Source organism: Plectropomus leopardus, chromosome 8 (assembly GCF_026936395.1).
Source record: "Plectropomus leopardus strain MGB_pleo_1.0 chromosome 8, ASM2693639v1, whole genome shotgun sequence".
Lineage (NCBI taxonomy): Eukaryota > Metazoa > Chordata > Actinopteri > Perciformes > Serranidae > Plectropomus > Plectropomus leopardus.
Window position 1 is genome coordinate 17,100,743 of NC_142183.1, and position 18,103 is coordinate 17,118,845.

Consider the following 18,103-nt stretch of genomic DNA (forward strand, 5'->3'; position numbering starts at 1 on the left):
TAATTTTGTAAACTGTACAGTTTTTTTTAAATTCTGATGAGCCATGTTTTGCATATTTATTTAGTTCAATAAAAAATATAATTAAACAGAATTACGGTTTATTCAAAATACTAAAATGCATCGTACAAAATTAAATGGGGTTTGGCCAAATTTTTAGAGAAGCGATCTAATCGCAAAAAAATGTAGCGTCTGCTAAGGGGTGTGGCCTGTTAAGGCTCCGCCTTTTGCGCGCCTTTTCTGTAACCGCACGTGACCCGGAAGCAGGAACTGCAGCTGTACCCCAGACCACAACAACACGGAGCGAGAAGTTGTGTTTGTTTTCGCTCTGTCGATTCAAAAAAATGACAAACGTTTACTCAAAAATAAAAAAACAGCGTGGCGGAGGATTAAAAGACGGTTTCTGTGTCCCAGAGCGACCTACAGAAGCGGAGTTAAAGAGGTACGAAGTCACACATTACCGCGTTCATTTATTTAGTAAGCTAACGTTAGCTAGCTACCGGTAAAGACGCCAAATTCGAAACTTTGAAACTTTTCAACACTTTCAAACTTGAACTTACAGTGAAATCACTAATTACCGTCCTGGGGGTATTATAGAAAGCAGGTAATGTGAAAACTCTGAGTATGTTAACCCTGAGATGAGGGAAACTGTTATTCGCTGCAGAAACAGAGTTGAGTCAAACTCTCAGTCATTCACTATGTTAACTGACTCTGTGAAACACCGAGTTTCTACCTGTCTCCTCGAGCCTGAAGCAAGCTGTCAGACACGGATTGTCCATATTTTTTGCAATCCGATCAATATCGAAGCATAATTATTGCACAATGCTTCACGTCGGGAGATGATTTTCAGATACTGATTGGATGTGCTCTCATTCCCCGATGAATATTTCTTACAATGGCACAGTTTTTCATTAGATAGATAGATAGATAGATAGATGGATAGATATACTTTATTGATCTCAAAACTGAGAAATTGGGGTGTAGCAGCGCCATGCAGAAAGAGCAAAGAGAATAAAGAGAAAACAATGATAACAGAATATAAAAGGAATACGCTTAAAAAACTAAGAGACTGTACATATATACATATATACAAGTGTAAAGTGCGGAAAAGTATCTGAATAAATAAAAGTAAAGTCAGCAGTGTAGAGTGACATGGAGCTAAGACCAGAGTTTAAAGAGCAGACAGAGGTGAGTTATTGTACAGGTGGATGGCTTGTGGCAGGTAAAACATTACACTTAATCATTCATCTTAATAACATTATCCGGCCGTACATAAACAATCTTACACTCCGCCTTTCTGTTGACCGAGTAAAACGCATTTTTTTTTATGATTAGTATTTTAATTGAATTTTCGTATACACAACACCAGGATTTTAGTGTACATCTCAATGACTCCAGTATGGATAAAATTAAGTAAGGCTAAAATATAACATTTATTTATTTGTCAAAACAGTAAAATACAGCAAAACTAGTATAAAAACACGACTCAGACGAGGCAGGAACACTTAATTTGTTCCTGTGTCGACCCATCTCTCATTAACTGGCAAATTGATAGTTACATTAATTGGGATGTGTTTGATGTGCTGTACTTTTTGTTGAATAGTTCTGTTCAGAGAAAACAGGCACAAAGAACCTGGGAAATTGCTCATTAAATCAACACTGGCATACTGCATCCCTCACTCTGTGCTTTTGTTTCCAGCTGCTGAACTGCAGAGCGTCCTGGAGCCCTTCCTGCTCCGTCGAGTCAAGTCAGAGGTGTCTGTAGATCTGCCGAAGAAGCAGGAGCTGGTGGTGTACCACGGCATGTCGGCTCTGCAGAAAGAATACTACAAAACCATTCTGGTGAAGGATCTGGGTGAGACTTTAATAACAATGACAGAATTATATAGCGCCTTTCAAGAAACCTAGGAACGCTTTACAGAATTTAATAAAAATGTAAGAAAACAAGCAAACAAATGATCTGAACAGAGGGACAAAGATAGTTAAGTGGCAGGTTAAGTGAAGTGAGTGAGTTATTATTATCATTATTATTATTATTATAACTAATGTTCTGGATTTGATACCACTCTCTAAAAAGTCACCTATTGTACAGTGTTAAAAATATCATTTTCTAATGCTATCTGAAGTTAACGCTTTGAATCCTAAGTATCTTGGCTTCATTTCTTGCAAAAAAAAGGGAGAAGGCAATGAGCGCTTAAATGTATTTTCTTTATTATATTTAAAAAAACTCATAAAACTTTCCAGACTCATCAGGTCTGGAGAAAAATTTTATATTTTAAGGATGTGTGTGTGTGTGTGTGAGAGAGAGAGAGAGAGAGAGAGAGAGAGAAATGCCACTGCCTGTTGTGAAACATAGCTGCGGAGACTAAAAAGCATACTTTAAATATTTGTATTTATTTCGTGTGAAACGTGAAAAAACATGTACAAAAAGAGGACAATTATCTGATCATTTTCTTTTGACTAATTTTGTTTTAAAAATCACAGAAATGTTTGCGCGTAAAATTACCATAAAGTTTTGATTAAAAAAAAGTCACCTTGATGTTTTCTCAAAAATTACCATAAAAGTTTAATGAAAAAAATCACCTAAATGTTTTCTTTAAAGGTTGCTAAAAAACCTAATAAATGAATAAATCAATAAATAAAAAATCACAAAAAAGAAAGAAAAGAAGCCAAAGAGATTTTAAAGAAAACATACAACATTGGAAGGAAAGTTTACTTTAAAAATCGTCTGTAAAATGAATTGAAAATGCAGCCATATAAAGGTGAATTCCCCTCCCCGAAAGCCAAAATAAAAGCCATAAGTTCCTCCCCAGTGCTTATAATCCTGTTCTGAATTTACTGTTTTTTTAAATGATACATATTTAAAAAAAACTACTGCATAGTGATGCATTTAATATATGTGGGAGAACCTAGACCAAGCCAGCCCCTCACTACCTTTGTGCAAGTCTGTGTCGTATGTTAAGTTGTGTCTCTATCAGTGTTACAGCTCAGAATATATATAATATTAGTATAATAATAATAATAATAATATAATTTTGAGCACACTTATCCTCCCTAGCCAGGAGACAGATAAGGTTCTGCACAGTTCCCAGGTTTCAATGGGGAACTTGATTTTTGTCCTCTTTTGTAAAAATGTCATTTTCTTTAAGTATTTTTTACTGAGGCATTTCAGTGTTCTGATATATTTGGATACATCAGGGTGTTGTGTATGTACTTTTTTGTTTGCTCACTCTACTTTGCCTGAGTTGTTTTGTGATCTGATGGCCTAATTATGGACTACACCTGTTCAAGCTGACCATGTGACTGTTCTTCCATCCACTGATAAGCTGCCCAGACCTATCACAATACAACCTTTGTATTCAGCCAAATCATGTTATTAATGCTAACTTATTAATGGAAAGCACAAGGTGGCCATTTAAATCTTGCCCTGATGAAGGCCCAATAGCTGAAATGTGTAGAGACGTTTGTATTGTTACAATGAAGAAAATAAAGGCTTTTTTTAATGATCATTTTTTTGAGTGCCTCAGATTTTTAAAAATATACAGCATATATCTTTATTTGAATGGCCGTGAACGGAAACACTGCAGACACATCTCTGTAGTAACAGTAACAGTGATTCTGGTTTTACGTTGGACAGACGTCGAGTTGTTCATGACAGAGAGCAGCAGTCGTCAATCTTTGACGATCAAACACATGGCTCTCTGAAATGAGCTCCGACGGACGACGTCTGCAACATTTACACTCACCCAAAGTAACATTACTACTCATACTCGCACTACTCCTACTTTGAGTGTTTCTTTTCCGCAAAAATGTAATTTGTATCTTCAGGGAATGTGATGATTTTGTTCATACTTTATTTACTGAATTTTCCCTGCCAAGTATCTGTCTGTTCTTCTAATATAAGGGTCATATGGTCCAGAAAAAGAAAATTTAGGCTTGACACATTTATCAGTCAAATCTTAAAAACACTGCAGAAACTGAATTTTCTGCTCCCAGCAAGACTTGAACTCACAACCATCTGGTTGTGAAGCAAGCGTCTTAACTCTCAGTGCCAATCCTCCTGGCATATTTTGCAGTTTCAAAGGTTCGTTTTGGCAGTAAAGTCGATTCTGAATTTTCTGTTTCCTGAGAATTCAGTATCGGCAGTGACGTCTGTCAACTTTTGACCCTTATATTAGCAGAGCAGACAGATATTGGCAAAGATTTTATTTACAGAGGTACAAAGTGCTTCACAATTCCAAAGTATACAATATCATCTTAAAGCTTACATCTTAAATATCATCTTTTATCTTAAAATATATATAACACTGTCAATAAGACAACCCAAACACTTCACCTGCTTTATCTACCAAAAGGACATATGATATATATACATATATATATGATACCCAGAGTGACCTACATAATTCATTTAGTAAGCTAATGTTAGCTAGCTACCGGAAAAGACGCCGGTGTTTCAACACTTTCAAACGTGAACTTAACGTGAAGTCACTAACTACCGTCCTGGGGTTATTCCAGAAAGCAGGTTATGTGAAAAGTCTGAGTATGTTAACCCTGAGATGAGGGAAACTCCATGTTATTTGCAGAGTGAAGTCAAACTTTGAGTCATTCACCATGGTAACTGACTCTGAACATAACCTGCTCGCTGACAGATTTTCTATAAGAAACCTTGAGTTTCTATCTGTCTCCTCGAACCTGAAGCAAGCTATCAGACACAGATTTTCCGTATTTTTGCAATCTGATCGATATCGAAGCAGAATTATTGCACAATGCCTTACGTTGGGAGATGATTTTCAGATACTGTTTGGATGTGCTCTCATTCCTCGATGAATATTTCTTACAATGGCACAGTTTTTCATTACACTTAATCATTCATTTTAATAACATTATCCGGCCGTACATAAACCATCTTACACACCGCCTTTCTGTTGACTGAGTAAAACACAATTTTTTTTATGATTAGTATTTTATTGAATTTTCAAATACACATTACCAGGATATTAGTGTACAACTCAATGACTCCCTTATGGATAAAATTAAAAAAAAGCTAAAATATAAAATTAATTTATTTAAAACAGTAAAATAAAACAAAACTAGAATAAAAACAAGACTCGGACGAGGCAGAGACACTTTATTTGTACCTGTGTCGACCCATCTCTCATTAACTGGCAAATTGATAGTTACATTAATTGGGGTGTGTTTGATGTGCTGTACTTGTTGTTGAATAGTTCTGTTCAGAGAAAACAGGCACAAAGAACCTGGGAAATTGCTCATTAAATCAACACTGGCATACTGCATCCCTCACTCTGTGCTTTTGTTTCCAGCTGCTGAACTGCAGAGCGTCCTGGAGCCCTTCCTGCTCCGTCGAGTCAAGTCAGAGGTGTCTGTAGATCTGCCGAAGAAGCAGGAGCTGGTGGTGTACCACGGCATGTCGGCTCTGCAGAAAGAATACTACAAAACCATTCTGGTGAAGGATCTGGGTGAGTCTTCTGGTATTCCCTTGTTTTCCTCATGAATGATGAGAATTTTAATAGTAAAAATAATAACATAGATTTATATAGCACCTAGAAACCTAGGGTGAGTGAGTGAGTTATTATTATCATTATTATTATTACTAATGTTCTGGATTTGATACCACTCTCTAAAAAGTCACCTTTTATACAGTGTTAAAAATATCGTTTTCTAATGCTATCTGAAGTTAACCCTTTGAATCCTAAGTATCTTGGTTTTATTTCTTGCATAAAAAAAAGGGAGAAGGCAATGAGCGACTTAAATGTATTTTCTTTTTTTGCTGAGTGATATATCGTTGTAGATGATAAATCTGGTGAAGTGTTTAGGTTGTCTTACTGACAAAGTTGTATATATTTTAAGATGATTTCTTAACAACTTTATTAAGTAAATTTTCCCTGCCAAGAATTTAATTTTTGGTTGGACTTATTTATCAGTTGAATTTTTTTGTTCCCAGTAAGACTTGAACTCACAACCATCTGGTTGTGAAGCAAGCGTCTTAACTCTCAGAGCCAATCCTCCTGGCATATCTTCTGTTTTCAAAGGCTCCTTTTGGAAGAAAAGTCTGTGTCTGATTTGTCTTACTGACAAATTTATATATAATTTAAGATGATTTTTTACCAACTTTACAAAGTGAATTTTTTCCTGCAAAGAATTTAATTTTCATTTGGACTCATTTATCAGTCAAATTTTCTGTTCCCAGCAAGACTTGAACTCACAACCATCCGGTTGTGAAGCAAGCATCTTAACTCTCAGAGACAATCCTCCTGGTGCAGTCCCCATTTTCAAAGGCTCCTGTTGGCAGTAAAGTCTAAAAATCTAAAATTGACAGACCTCACTGCTGATAGTGAATTTTCTGTTTCCTGTATAGTGTGGTTAGCAGAGCAGACAGATATTAGCCAAGATTTTATTAACAGAGTAACAAAGTGCTTTACAATATCAAAGTACACAATATCATCTTAAATCTTACATCTTAAATATCATCTTTAATCTTAAAATATATATAATATTGTCAATAAGACAACCCAAACACTTCACCTGCTTTATCTGCCAAAAGGATATACAATAAATAACTGAGTGATATATCCTTTTAGCAGATCAATCAGGGTGTTTGGGTTGTCTTAATGACAAAGTAAGACATATTTTAAGATTATTTCTTACTGACTTTACGAGGTGAATTTTCCCTGCAAAAAAATTAATTTTCAGCTTAGCTCATTTATCTCTTAAATTTTCAACACACTGTAGAATCTAAATGGTCTGTTTCAAGTGAGATTTGAACTCATGACCATTCAATGATGGAGCAAGCTTCTTGACTCAGAGTTAATCCTCCTGCTGCTTCCACTGTTTCAGCAGTGACCTGTGTTTAAATCTGACACGTCACTGCCGATGCTGAATTTTCTGTTTCTTGACCATAATGACCCCTATAAAAGCAGAGCAAACAGATATTAACCAAGATTTTGTTTACGGAGTTACAAAGTGCTTCACAATACTTTTTTGGCCTTTATTCCCAGTTTGTATACTATGACGCGTCTCTACAAATTATTCTAAGTGGTTTTCAGCCATTTTTGGAGCGGTCAAATTTAATCTTTTTTTGCCACACTATACTATTGCCTTGTTTTTTGGATGTGCTAAATTATGAGGTTTTGGGCCCTTTTTGGCCTTTATTCCCACTTTGTATACTATCATCTTCTCTACAAGCTATTCTAAGTGGTTTTCAGCCATTTTTAGGAGCGGTCAATTTTTCAGTTTTTTCGCCATACTATATTATTGCCTTGTTGGCCATTTTTTGGACATGCAAAATTATGAGGGGTTTTTTTTTGCCTATTTTGGCTGCTATTCCCAATTTGTATACTATTACGCATCTCTACAAGTTATTCTAAGTGGTTTTCAGCCATTTTTAGGAGATGCCAAATTTTGACTAAAAACTATTGTCCTTTGACCATGTTTTGGTGTTATTAAATTATGAGGTTTTTGGCCATTTTTGGACTTTATTCCCACTTTGTATACTATGACGTGTTCCGTGGTTTTCAGCCATTTTTAGGAGATGTCAAATTTTGACTTTTTTCGCCATACTATACTATTGCCTTGTTGGCCATTTTTTGGTGATTCTAAATTATGAGGTTTTGGGCCTTTTTTGGTCTTTATTCCTACATTGTATAGAATGACGCATTTCTAGAAGCTATTCTAAGTGGTTTTCAGCCATTTTTAGGAGTGGTCAAATTTTGACTTTTTTCACCATACTATACTATTGCCTTGTTGGCCATTTTTAGGACATTCTAAATTATGAGGTTTTTGGCCGTTTTTGGTCTTTATTCCCACTTTGTACACTATCACGTCTTTCTACAAGCTATTCTAAGTAGTTTGTAGCCATTTTTAGCAGCAGTCAAAGTTTGACTTTTTTCGCCATACTATACTATTGCCTTGTTGGCCATTTTTTGGACATGCTAAATTATGAGGTTTTTGGCCATTTTTGGCCTTTATTCCCACTTTGTATACTATAACGCGTTTCTAGAGGGTATTCTAAGTGGTTTTCCGCCATTTTTAGGAGCGGTCAAATTTGGACTTTTTTCGCCATACTATACTATTGCCTTGTTGGCCATTTTTTGGACATGCAAAATTATGAGGTTTTTGGCCATTTTAGGCCATTATTCCCACATTGTACACTATGACGCGTCTCTACAAGCTATTTAAAGTGGTTTTCAGCCATTTTTAGGAGATGTCAAATTTGGACTTTTTTCGCTATACTATACTATTTCCTTGTTGGCCATTTTTTGGACATTCTAAATTTGGAGGTTTGGGGCCTTTTTTGGCCGCTCTTCCCAATTTGTATACTTTTACACATCTGTACAAGTTATTCTAAGTGGTTTTCAGTCATTTTTAGGAGCAGTCAAATTTTGACTTTTTTTGCCATACCATACTATTGCCTTGTTGGCCATTTTTTGGTGATGCTAAATTATGAGGTTTTTGGCCTTTTTTGGCCCTTATTCCAACTTTGTATGTTATGACGCGTTTCTAGAAGCTATTCTAGGTCGTTTTCAGCAATGTTTAGGAGCGGTCAAATTTTGACTTTTTCCGTCATACTATACTATTGCCTTGTTGGCCAATTTTTTGGACATGCTAAATTATGAGGTTTTTGGCCATTTTTGGGTTTTATTCCCACGTTGTATACTATAACGTGTTTCTATAAGCTATTCTAAGTGGTTTTCAGCCATTTTTAGGAGATGTCAAAATTTGACTTTTTTCGCCATACTATACTATTGCCTTGTTGGCCATTTTTTGGTGATTCTAAATTATGAGGTTTTGGGCCTTTTTTGGTCTTTATTCCTACATTGTATAGAATGACGCATTTCTAGAAGCTATTCTAAGTGGTTTTCAGCCATTTTTTTAGGAGCGGTCAAATTTGGACTTTTTCCGTCATACTATACTATTGCCTTGTTGGCCATTTTTTGGTGATGCTAAATTATGAGGTTTTTGGCCTTTTTTGGCCCTTATTCCAACTTTGTATGCTATGACGCGTTTCCAGGAGGTATTCTAGGTCGTTTTCAGCAATGTTTAGGAGCGGTCAAATTTTGACTTTTTTTGCCATACAATACTATTGCCTTGTTGGCCATTTTTTTGGATATGCTAAATTATGAGGTTTTTGGCCATTTTTGGCCTTTATTCCCACTTTGTTTACTATAACGCGTTTCTCCAAGCTATTCTAAGTGGTTTTCAGCCATTTTTAGGAGCGGTCAAATTTGGACTTTTTCCGTCATACTATACTATTGCCTTCCTGGCCATTTTTTGGTGATGCTAAATTATGAGGTTTGGGGCCTTTTTTGGTCTTTATTCCCACTTTGTATACTATAACGTGTTTCTACAAGCTATTCTAAGTGGTTTTCAGCCATTTTTGGAGTGGTCAAATTTTGACTTTTTTCGCCATACTATACTATTGCCTTGTTGGCCATTTTTTGGTGATGCTAAATTATGAGGTTTGGGGCCATTTTTGGTCTTTATTCCCACTTTGTATACTATAACGCGTTTCTACAAGCTATTCTAAGTGGTTTTCAGCCAATTTTAGGAGATGTCAAAATTTGACTTTTTTGGCCATACTATACTATTGCCTTGTTGGCCATTTTTTGGTGATGCTAAATTATGAGGTTTTTGGCCATTTTTGGCCTTTATTCCCACTTTGTATACTATAACGCATTTCTAGAAGCTATTCTAGGTCGTTTTCAGCAATGTTTAGGAGCGGTCAAATTTTGACTTTTTTCGCCATACTATACTATTGCCTTGTTGGCCATTTTTTTGGACATGCTAAATTATGAGGTTTTTGGCCTTTTTTGGCCCTTATTCCAACTTTGTATGCTATGACGCGTTTCTAGAAGCTATTCTAGGTCGTTTTCAGCAATGTTTAGGAGCGGTCAAATTTTGACTTTTTTCGCCATACTATACTATTGCCTTGTTGGCCATTTTTTTGGACATGCTAAATTATGAGGTTTTTGGCCATTTTTGGCCTTTATTGCCACGTTGTATACTATAACGCGTTTCTCCAAGCTATTCTAAGTGGTTTTCAGCCATTTTTAGGAGATGTCAAAATTTGACTTTTTTCGCCATACTATACTATTGCCTTCCTGGCCATTTTTTGGTGATGCTAAATTATGAGGTTTGGGACCTTTTTTGGTCTTTATTCCCACTTTGTATACTATAACGCGTTTCTACAAGCTATTCTAAGTGGTTTTCAGCCATTTTTAGGAGATGTCAAATTTTGACTTTTTTCGCCATACTATACTATTGCCTTGTTGGCCATTTTTTGGTGATTCTAAATTATGAGGTTTTGGGCCTTTTTTGGTCTTTATTCCTACATTGTATAGAATGACGCATTTCTAGAAGCTATTCTAAGTGGTTTTCAGCCATTTTTTTAGGAGCGGTCAAATTTGGACTTTTTCCGTCATACTATACTATTGCCTTGTTGGCCATTTTTTGGTGATGCTAAATTATGAGGTTTTTGGCCTTTTTTGGCCCTTATTCCAACTTTGTATGCTATGACGCGTTTCTAGGAGGTATTCTAGGTCGTTTTCAGCAATGTTTAGGAGCGGTCAAATTTTGACTTTTTTTGCCATACAATACTATTGCCTTGTTGGCCATTTTTTTGGATATGCTAAATTATGAGGTTTTTGGCCATTTTTGGCCTTTATTCCCACTTTGTTTACTATAACGCGTTTCTACAAGCTATTCTAAGTGGTTTTCAGCCATTTTTAGGAGATGTCAAAATTGGACTTTTTTCGCCATACTTTACTATTGCGTTGTTGGCCATTTTTTTGGACATGCTAAATTATGAGGTTTTTGGCCTTTTTTGGCCTTTATTCCCACTTTGTTTACTATAACACGTTTCTACAAGCTATTCTAAGTGGTTTTCAGCCATTTTTAGGATCGGTCAAATTTTGACTTTTTTCGCCATACTATACTATTGCCTTCCTGGCCATTTTTTGGTGATGCTAAATTATGAGGTTTTTGGCCTTTTTTGGCCCTTATTCCCACTTTGTATGCTATGACGCGTTTCTAGAAGCTATTCTAGGTGGTTTTCAGCCATTTTTAGGAGATGTCAAAATTGGACTTTTTTCGCCATACTATACTATTGCCTTGTTGGCCATTTTTTTGGACATGCTAAATTATGAGGTTTTTGGCCATTTTTGGCCTTTATTCCCACGTTGTATACTATAACGTGTTTCTATAAGCTATTCTAAGTGGTTTTCAGCCATTTTTAGGAGATGTCAAAATTTGACTTTTTTCGCCATACTATACTATTGCCTTGTTGGCCATTTTTTGGTGATGCTAAATTATGAGGTTTTGGGCCTTTTTTGGTCTTTATTCCCACTTTCTTTACTATAACGTGTTTCTACAAGCTATTCTAAGTGGTTTTCAGCCATTTTTAGGAGATGTCAAATTTTGACTTTTTTCGCCATACTATACTATTGCCTTGTTGGCCATTTTTTGGTGATGCTAAATTATGAGGTTTTGGGCCTTTTTTGGTCTTTATTCCCACTTTCTTTACTATAACGTGTTTCTACAAGCTATTCTAAGTGGTTTTCAGCCATTTTTAGGAGATGTCAAATTTTGACTTTTTTTCCCCATACTATACTATTGCCTTGTTGGCCATTTTTTTGGACATGCTAAATTATGAGGTTTTTGGCCATTTTTGGCCTTTATTCCCACTTTGTATACTATAACGCGTTTCTACAAGCTATTCTAAGTGGTTTTCAGCCATTTTTAGGAGATGTCAAATTTTGACTTTTGTCGCCATACTATACTATTGCCTTCTTGGCCATTTTTTGGTTATGCTAAATTATGAGGTTTGGGATCTTTTTTGGTCTTTATTCCCACTTTGTATACTATAACGCGTTTCTACAAGCTATTCTAAGTGGTTTTCAGCCATTTTTAGGAGCGGTCAAATTTGGACTTTTTCCGTCATACTATACTATTGCCTTGTTGGCCATTTTTTGGTGATGCTAAATTATGAGGTTTTTGGCCTTTTTTGGTCTTTATTCCCACTTTGTATACTATAACGCGTTTCTACAAGCTATTCTAAGTGGTTTTCAGCCATTTTAAGGAAATGTCAAAATTTGACTTTTGTCGCCATACTATACTATTGCCTTCTTGGCTATTTTTTGGTGATGCTAAATTATGAGGTTTGGGGCCTTTTTTGGTCTTTATTCCCACTTTGTATACTGTAACGCGTTTCTACAAGCTATTCTAAGTGGTTTTCAGCCATTTTTAGGAGATGTCAAATTTGGAATTTTTTCACCATACTATACTATTGCCTTGTTGGCCATTTTTTGGTGATGCTAAATTATGAGGTTTTTGGCCATTTTTGGCCTTTATTCCCACTTTGTATACTATAACGCAGTTCTACAAGGTATTCTAAGTGGTTTTCAGCCATTTTTAGGAGATGTCAAATTTTGACTTTTGTCGCCATACTATACTATTGCCTTCTTGGCCATTTTTTGGACATGCTAAATCAGGAGGTTTTTGGCCATTTTTGGCCTTTATTCCCACTTTGTATACTATAACGCAGTTCTACAAGGTATTCTAAGTGGTTTTCAGCCATTTTTAGGAGATGTCAAATTTTGACTTTTTTCGCCATACTATACTATTGCCTTGTTGGCCATTTTTTGGTGATGCTAAATTATGAGGTTTTTGGCCTTTTTTGGTCTTTATTCCCACTTTGTATACTATAACGCGTTTCTACAAGCTATTCTAAGTGGTTTTCAGCCATTTTAAGGAAATGTCAAAATTTGACTTTTTTCGCCATACTATACTATTGCCTTGTTGGCCAATTTTTTGGTGATGCTAAATTATGAGGTTTTGGGCCTTTTTTGGTCTTTATTCCCACTTTGTATACTATGACACATTTCTACAAGGTATTCTAAGTGGTTTTCAGCCATTTTTAGGAGCAGTCAAATCTTGACTTTTGTCGCCATACTATACTATTGCCTTCTTGGCCATTTTTTGGACATGCTAAATCAGGAGGTTTTTGGCCATTTTTGGCCTTTATTCCCACTTTGTATACTATAACGCAGTTCTACAAGGTATTCTAAGTGGTTTTCAGCCATTTTTAGGAGATGTCAAATTTTGACTTTTTTCGCCATACTATACTATTGCCTTCTTGGCCATTTTTTTGGACATGCTAAATTATGAGGTTTTTGGCCATTTTTGGCCTTTATTCCCACTTTGTATACTATAACGCGTTTCTACAAGCTATTCTAAGTGGTTTTCAGCCATTTTTAGGAGATGTCAAAATTTGACTTTTTTCGCCATACTATACTATTGCCTTGTTGGCCATTTTTTGGTGATGCTAAATTATGAGGTTTTTGGCCTTTTTTGGCCCTTATTCCAACTTTGTATACTATAACGCATTTCTACAAGCTATTCTAAGTGGTTTTCAGCCATTTTTAGGAGATGTCAAAATTTGACTTTTTTCGCCATACTATACTATTGCCTTGTTGGCCATTTTTGGACATGCTAAATTATGAGGTTTTTGGCCTTTTTGGTCTTTATTCCCACTTTGTATAGAATGACGTTTCTACAAGCTATTCTAAGTGGTTTTCAGCCATTTTTAGGAGATGTCAAATTTTGACTTTTTCCGTCATACTATACTATTGCCTTGTTGGCCATTTTTTAGTGATGCTAAATTATGAGGTTTTTGGCCATGTTTGGTCTTTATTCCCACTTTGTATACTATGACGCGAATCTAGAAGCTATTCTAGGTCGTTTTCAGCCATTTTTAGGAGCGGTCAAATTTTGACTTTTTTCATCATACTATACTATTGCCTTGTTGGCCATTTTTTTGGACATGCTAAATTATGAGTTTTTTGGCCATTTTTGGCCTTTATTCCCACTTTGTATACTATAACGCAGTTCTACAAGGTATTCTAAGTGGTTTTCAGCCATTTTTAGGAGATGTCAAAATTTGACTTTTTTCGCCATACTATACTATTGCCTTGTTGGCCATTTTTGGTGATGCTAAATTATGAGGTTTTTGGCCTTTTTGGCCTTTATTCCTACTTTGTATACTATAACGTGTCTCTACAAGCTATTCTAAGTGGTTTTCAGCCATTTTTAGGAGATGTCAAAATTTGACTTTTTTCGCCATACTATACTATTGCCTTGTTGGCCATTTTTTGGTGATGCTAAATTATGAGGTTTTTGGCCTTTTTTGGTCTTTATTCCCACATTGTATAGAATGACGCATTTCTAGAAGCTATTCTAAGTGGTTTTCAGCCATTTTTTTAGGAGCGGTCAAATTTGGACTTTTTCACATACTATACTATTGCCTTGTTGGCCATTTTTGGTGATGCTAAATTATGAGGTTTTGGCCTTTTTGGCCTTTATTCCCAACTTTGTATGCTATAACGCGTTTCTACAAGCTATTCTAGGTGGTTTTCAGCAATGTTTAGGAGATGTCAAATTTTGACTTTTTTGCCATACTATACTATTGCCTTGTTGGCCATTTTTTGGATATGCTAAATTATGAGGTTTTGGCCATTTTTGGCCTTTATTCCCACTTTGTATACTATAACGTTTCTACAAGCTATTCTAAGTGGTTTTCAGCCATTTTTAGGAGATGTCAAATTTGACTTTTTCGCCATACTATACTATTGCCTTGTTGGCCATTTTTTGGTGATGCTAAATTATGAGGTTTTTGGCCTTTTTTGGCCCTTATTCCAACTTTGTATGCTATGACGCGTTTCTAGAAGCTATTCTAGGTCGTTTTCAGCCATTTTTAGGAGATGTCAAAATTTGACTTTTTTCGCCATACTATACTATTGCCTTGTTGGCCATTTTTTGGTGATGCTAAATTATGAGGTTTTTGGCCTTTTTTGGCCCTTATTCCAACTTTGTATGCTATGACGCGTTTCTAGAAGCTATTCTAAGTGGTTTTCAGCCATTTTTAGGAGCGGTCAAATTTGGACTTTTTCCGTCATACTATACTATTGCCTTGTTGGCCATTTTTTGGTGATGCTAAATTATGAGGTTTTTGGCCTTTTTTGGTCTTTATTCCCACTTTGTATGCTATGACGCGTTTCCAGGAGGTATTCTAGGTCGTTTTCAGCAATGTTTAGGAGCGGTCAAATTTTGACTTTTTTCGCCATACTATACTATTGCCTTCCTGGCCATTTTTTGGTGATGCTAAATTATGAGGTTTTTGGCCTTTTTTGGTCTTTATTCCCACTTTGTATGCTATGACGCGTTTCTAGAAGCTATTCTAGGTCATTTTCAGCAATGTTTAGGAGCGGTCAAATTTTGACTTTTTTCGCCATACTATACTATTGCCTTCCTGGCCATTTTTTGGTGATGCTAAATTATGAGGTTTTTGGCCTTTTTTGGTCTTTATTCCCACTTTGTATACTATAACGCGTTTCTACAAGCTATTCTAAGTGGTTTTCAGCCATTTTTAGGAGATGTCAAATTTTGACTTTTTTCGCCATACTATACTATTGCCTTGTTGGCCATTTTTTTGGACATGCTAAATTATGAGGTTTTTGGCCATTTTTGGCCTTTATTCCTACTTTGTATACTATAACGTGTTTCTACAAGCTATTCTAAGTGGTTTTCAGCCATTTTTAGGAGATGTCAAATTTTGACTTTTTTCGCCATACTATACTATTGCCTTCTTGGCCATTTTTTTGGATAAGCTAAATTATGAGGTTTTTGGCCATTTTTGGCCTTTATTCCCACTTTGTATACTATAACGCATTTCTACAAGCTATTCTAAGTGGTTTTCAGCCATTTTTAGGAGATGTCAAAATTTGACTTTTTTCGCCATACTATACTATTGCCTTGTTGGCCATTTTTTTGGACATGCTAAATTATGAGGTTTTTGGCCATTTTTGGTCTTTATTCCTACTTTGTATACTATAACGCGTTTCTACAAGCTATTCTAAGTAGTTTCAGCCAGTTTTTGGAGCGGTCAAATTTTGACTTTTTTTCTCCATACTATACTATTGCCTTGTTGGCCATTTTTTTGGACATGCTAAATTATGAGGTTTTTGGCCATTTTTGGCCTTTATTCCCACTTTGTATACTATAACGTGTTTCTACAAGCTATTCTAAGTGGTTTTCAGCCATTTTTAGGAGATGTCAAAATTTGACTTTTTTCGCCATACTATACTATTGCCTTGTTGGCCATTTTTTGGTGATGCTAAATTATGAGGTTTTTGGCCTTTTTTGGTCTTTATTCCTACATTGTATAGAATGACGCATTTCTAGAAGCTATTCTAAGTGATTTTCAGCCATTTTTGGGAGCGGTCAAATTTGGACTTTTTCCGTCATACTATACTATTGCCTTGTTGGCCATTTTTTGGTGATGCTAAATTATGAGGTTTTTGGCCTTTTTTGGCCCTTATTCCAACTTTGTATGCTATGACGCGTTTCTAGGAGGTATTCTAGGTCGTTTTCAGCAATGTTTAGGAGCGGTCAAATTTTGACTTTTTTTTGCCATACTATACTATTGCCTTGTTGGCCATTTTTTTGGACATGCTAAATTATGAGGTTTTGGGCCTTTTTTGGTCTTTATTCCCCCTTTGTATACTATAACGCGTTTCTACAAGCTATTCTAAGTGGTTTTCAGCCATTTTTAGGAGATGTCAAATTTTGACTTTTTTCGCCATACTATACTATTGCCTTGTTGGCCATTTTTTTGGACATGCTAAATTATGAGGTTTTTGGCCATTTTTGGGCTTTATTCCCACTTTGTATACTATAACGTGTTTCTACAAGCTATTCTAAGTGGTTTTCAGCCATTTTAAGGAGATGTCAAATTTTGACTTTTTTCGCAATACTATACTATTGCCTTGTTGGCCATTTTTTGGTGATGCTAAATTATGAGGTTTTTGGCCATTTTTGGACTTTATTCCCACTTTGTATACTATGACGTGTTCCTAGAAGCTATTCTAAGTGGTTTTCAGCCATTTTTAGGAGCGGTCAAATTTTGACTTTTTTCGCCATACTATACTATTGCCTTGATGGCCATTTCTTGGTGATGCTAAATTATGAGGTTTTTGGCCATTTTTGGCTTTTATTCCCACTTTGTATACTATGACGCGTTTCTAGAAGCTATTCTAGGTCGTTTTCAGCCATTTTTAGGAGATGTCAAAATTTGACTTTTTTCGCCATAGTATACTATTGCCTTTTTTGTCATTTTTTGGACATGCTAAATTATGAGGTTCTTGGCCTTTTTTGGTCTTTATTTCTACTTTGTATATTATGTCTTTTACAGAGGCAGTACAGAGATCATCCACACTAGCCGTTTGCTGTCTGGGCTGGAGTTTGCCGCGCCTCCAAATGGAAGCCACCGCAGAGGATGGTGAGGACAGCGGAAAAAATCATTAGACTTCACTTCCCATCCAAGATGTTGCAAAAAAACCGCTGTCTGATCAGGGCTCACAACACAAGCCAAGACCCCTCACACTTCCATCATGAACTGCTGTCACTGCTGAACTTTAGAAAGAGGTTCCACAGCTTTCAAAGCAGTACAGCTAGGTTCTGCAACACCTTCTCCCCACAGGCCATTAGACTGTTAAACTAAAGTCAATAACCCCTCCATCTCCTTTCAAACACCCACACAGGACTGCCTCATTTGACTGTGTAATATAATATAAAAAAAAAAAGTGTAAAAATAATTGATATCCTTTACAGTACTTTTACAAGTAGTTTTGTGGGACACAAATTAATGTTTGCATATTTGGAACAATTTATTTAAAACTTGCAGTTTTTTGTCTTGCACTACATTCTTGCTACTGTTGTTATCCTGCATTGTGATGAGCAAACTGCAAGATAGAAAATAAAGGAACTGAAACTGAAAACTAACATTTTTAACCCATTCCAGACCTTTATTTCCGCTTTGTATTATATGATGCGTCTCTGCAAATTGTTCTAAGTGGTTTTCAGCCATTTTTAGGAGATGTCAAATTTTGACTATTTTCGCCATACTATACTATTGCCTTGTTGGCCATTTTTCTGGTGATGCTAAATTATGAGGTTTGGGGCCTTTTTTGGTCTTTATTCCCACTTTGTATACTATGACATGTTTTTACAAGCTATTCTAAGTGGTTTTCAG

The 18,103-nt window shown here is 35.8% G+C and overlaps 1 protein-coding gene across 1 annotated transcript; it reads left to right on the plus strand.

Moving 5' to 3' along the window:
* The first annotated feature begins 134 nt into the window (after positions 1–134).
* LOC148188884 (ATP-dependent chromatin remodeler CHD1L-like) lies at positions 135–17,847 on the plus strand. The gene is made up of 4 exons (XM_088081004.1): positions 135–439; positions 1,697–1,852; positions 5,322–5,477; positions 17,264–17,847. The coding sequence occupies exons 2-4, from the start codon at positions 1,801–1,803 to the stop codon at positions 17,374–17,376; spliced, it is 321 nt and encodes a 106-aa protein (XP_087937130.1). The 5' UTR covers positions 135–439; positions 1,697–1,800; the 3' UTR covers positions 17,377–17,847.
* Positions 17,848–18,103: the final 256 nt, after the last annotated feature.

Coding starts and splice junctions, on each gene's coding strand:
- LOC148188884 (XM_088081004.1), top strand. CDS start 1,801: ATGTCGGCTCTGCAGAAAGAATACTACAAAACCATTCTGGTGAAGGAT. Junction 1,853..5,321: donor CATTCTGGTGAAGGATCTGG/GTGAGACTTTAA, acceptor TTTTGTTTCCAG/CTGCTGAACTGCAGAGCGTC. Junction 5,478..17,263: donor CATTCTGGTGAAGGATCTGG/GTGAGTCTTCTG, acceptor TGTCTTTTACAG/AGGCAGTACAGAGATCATCC.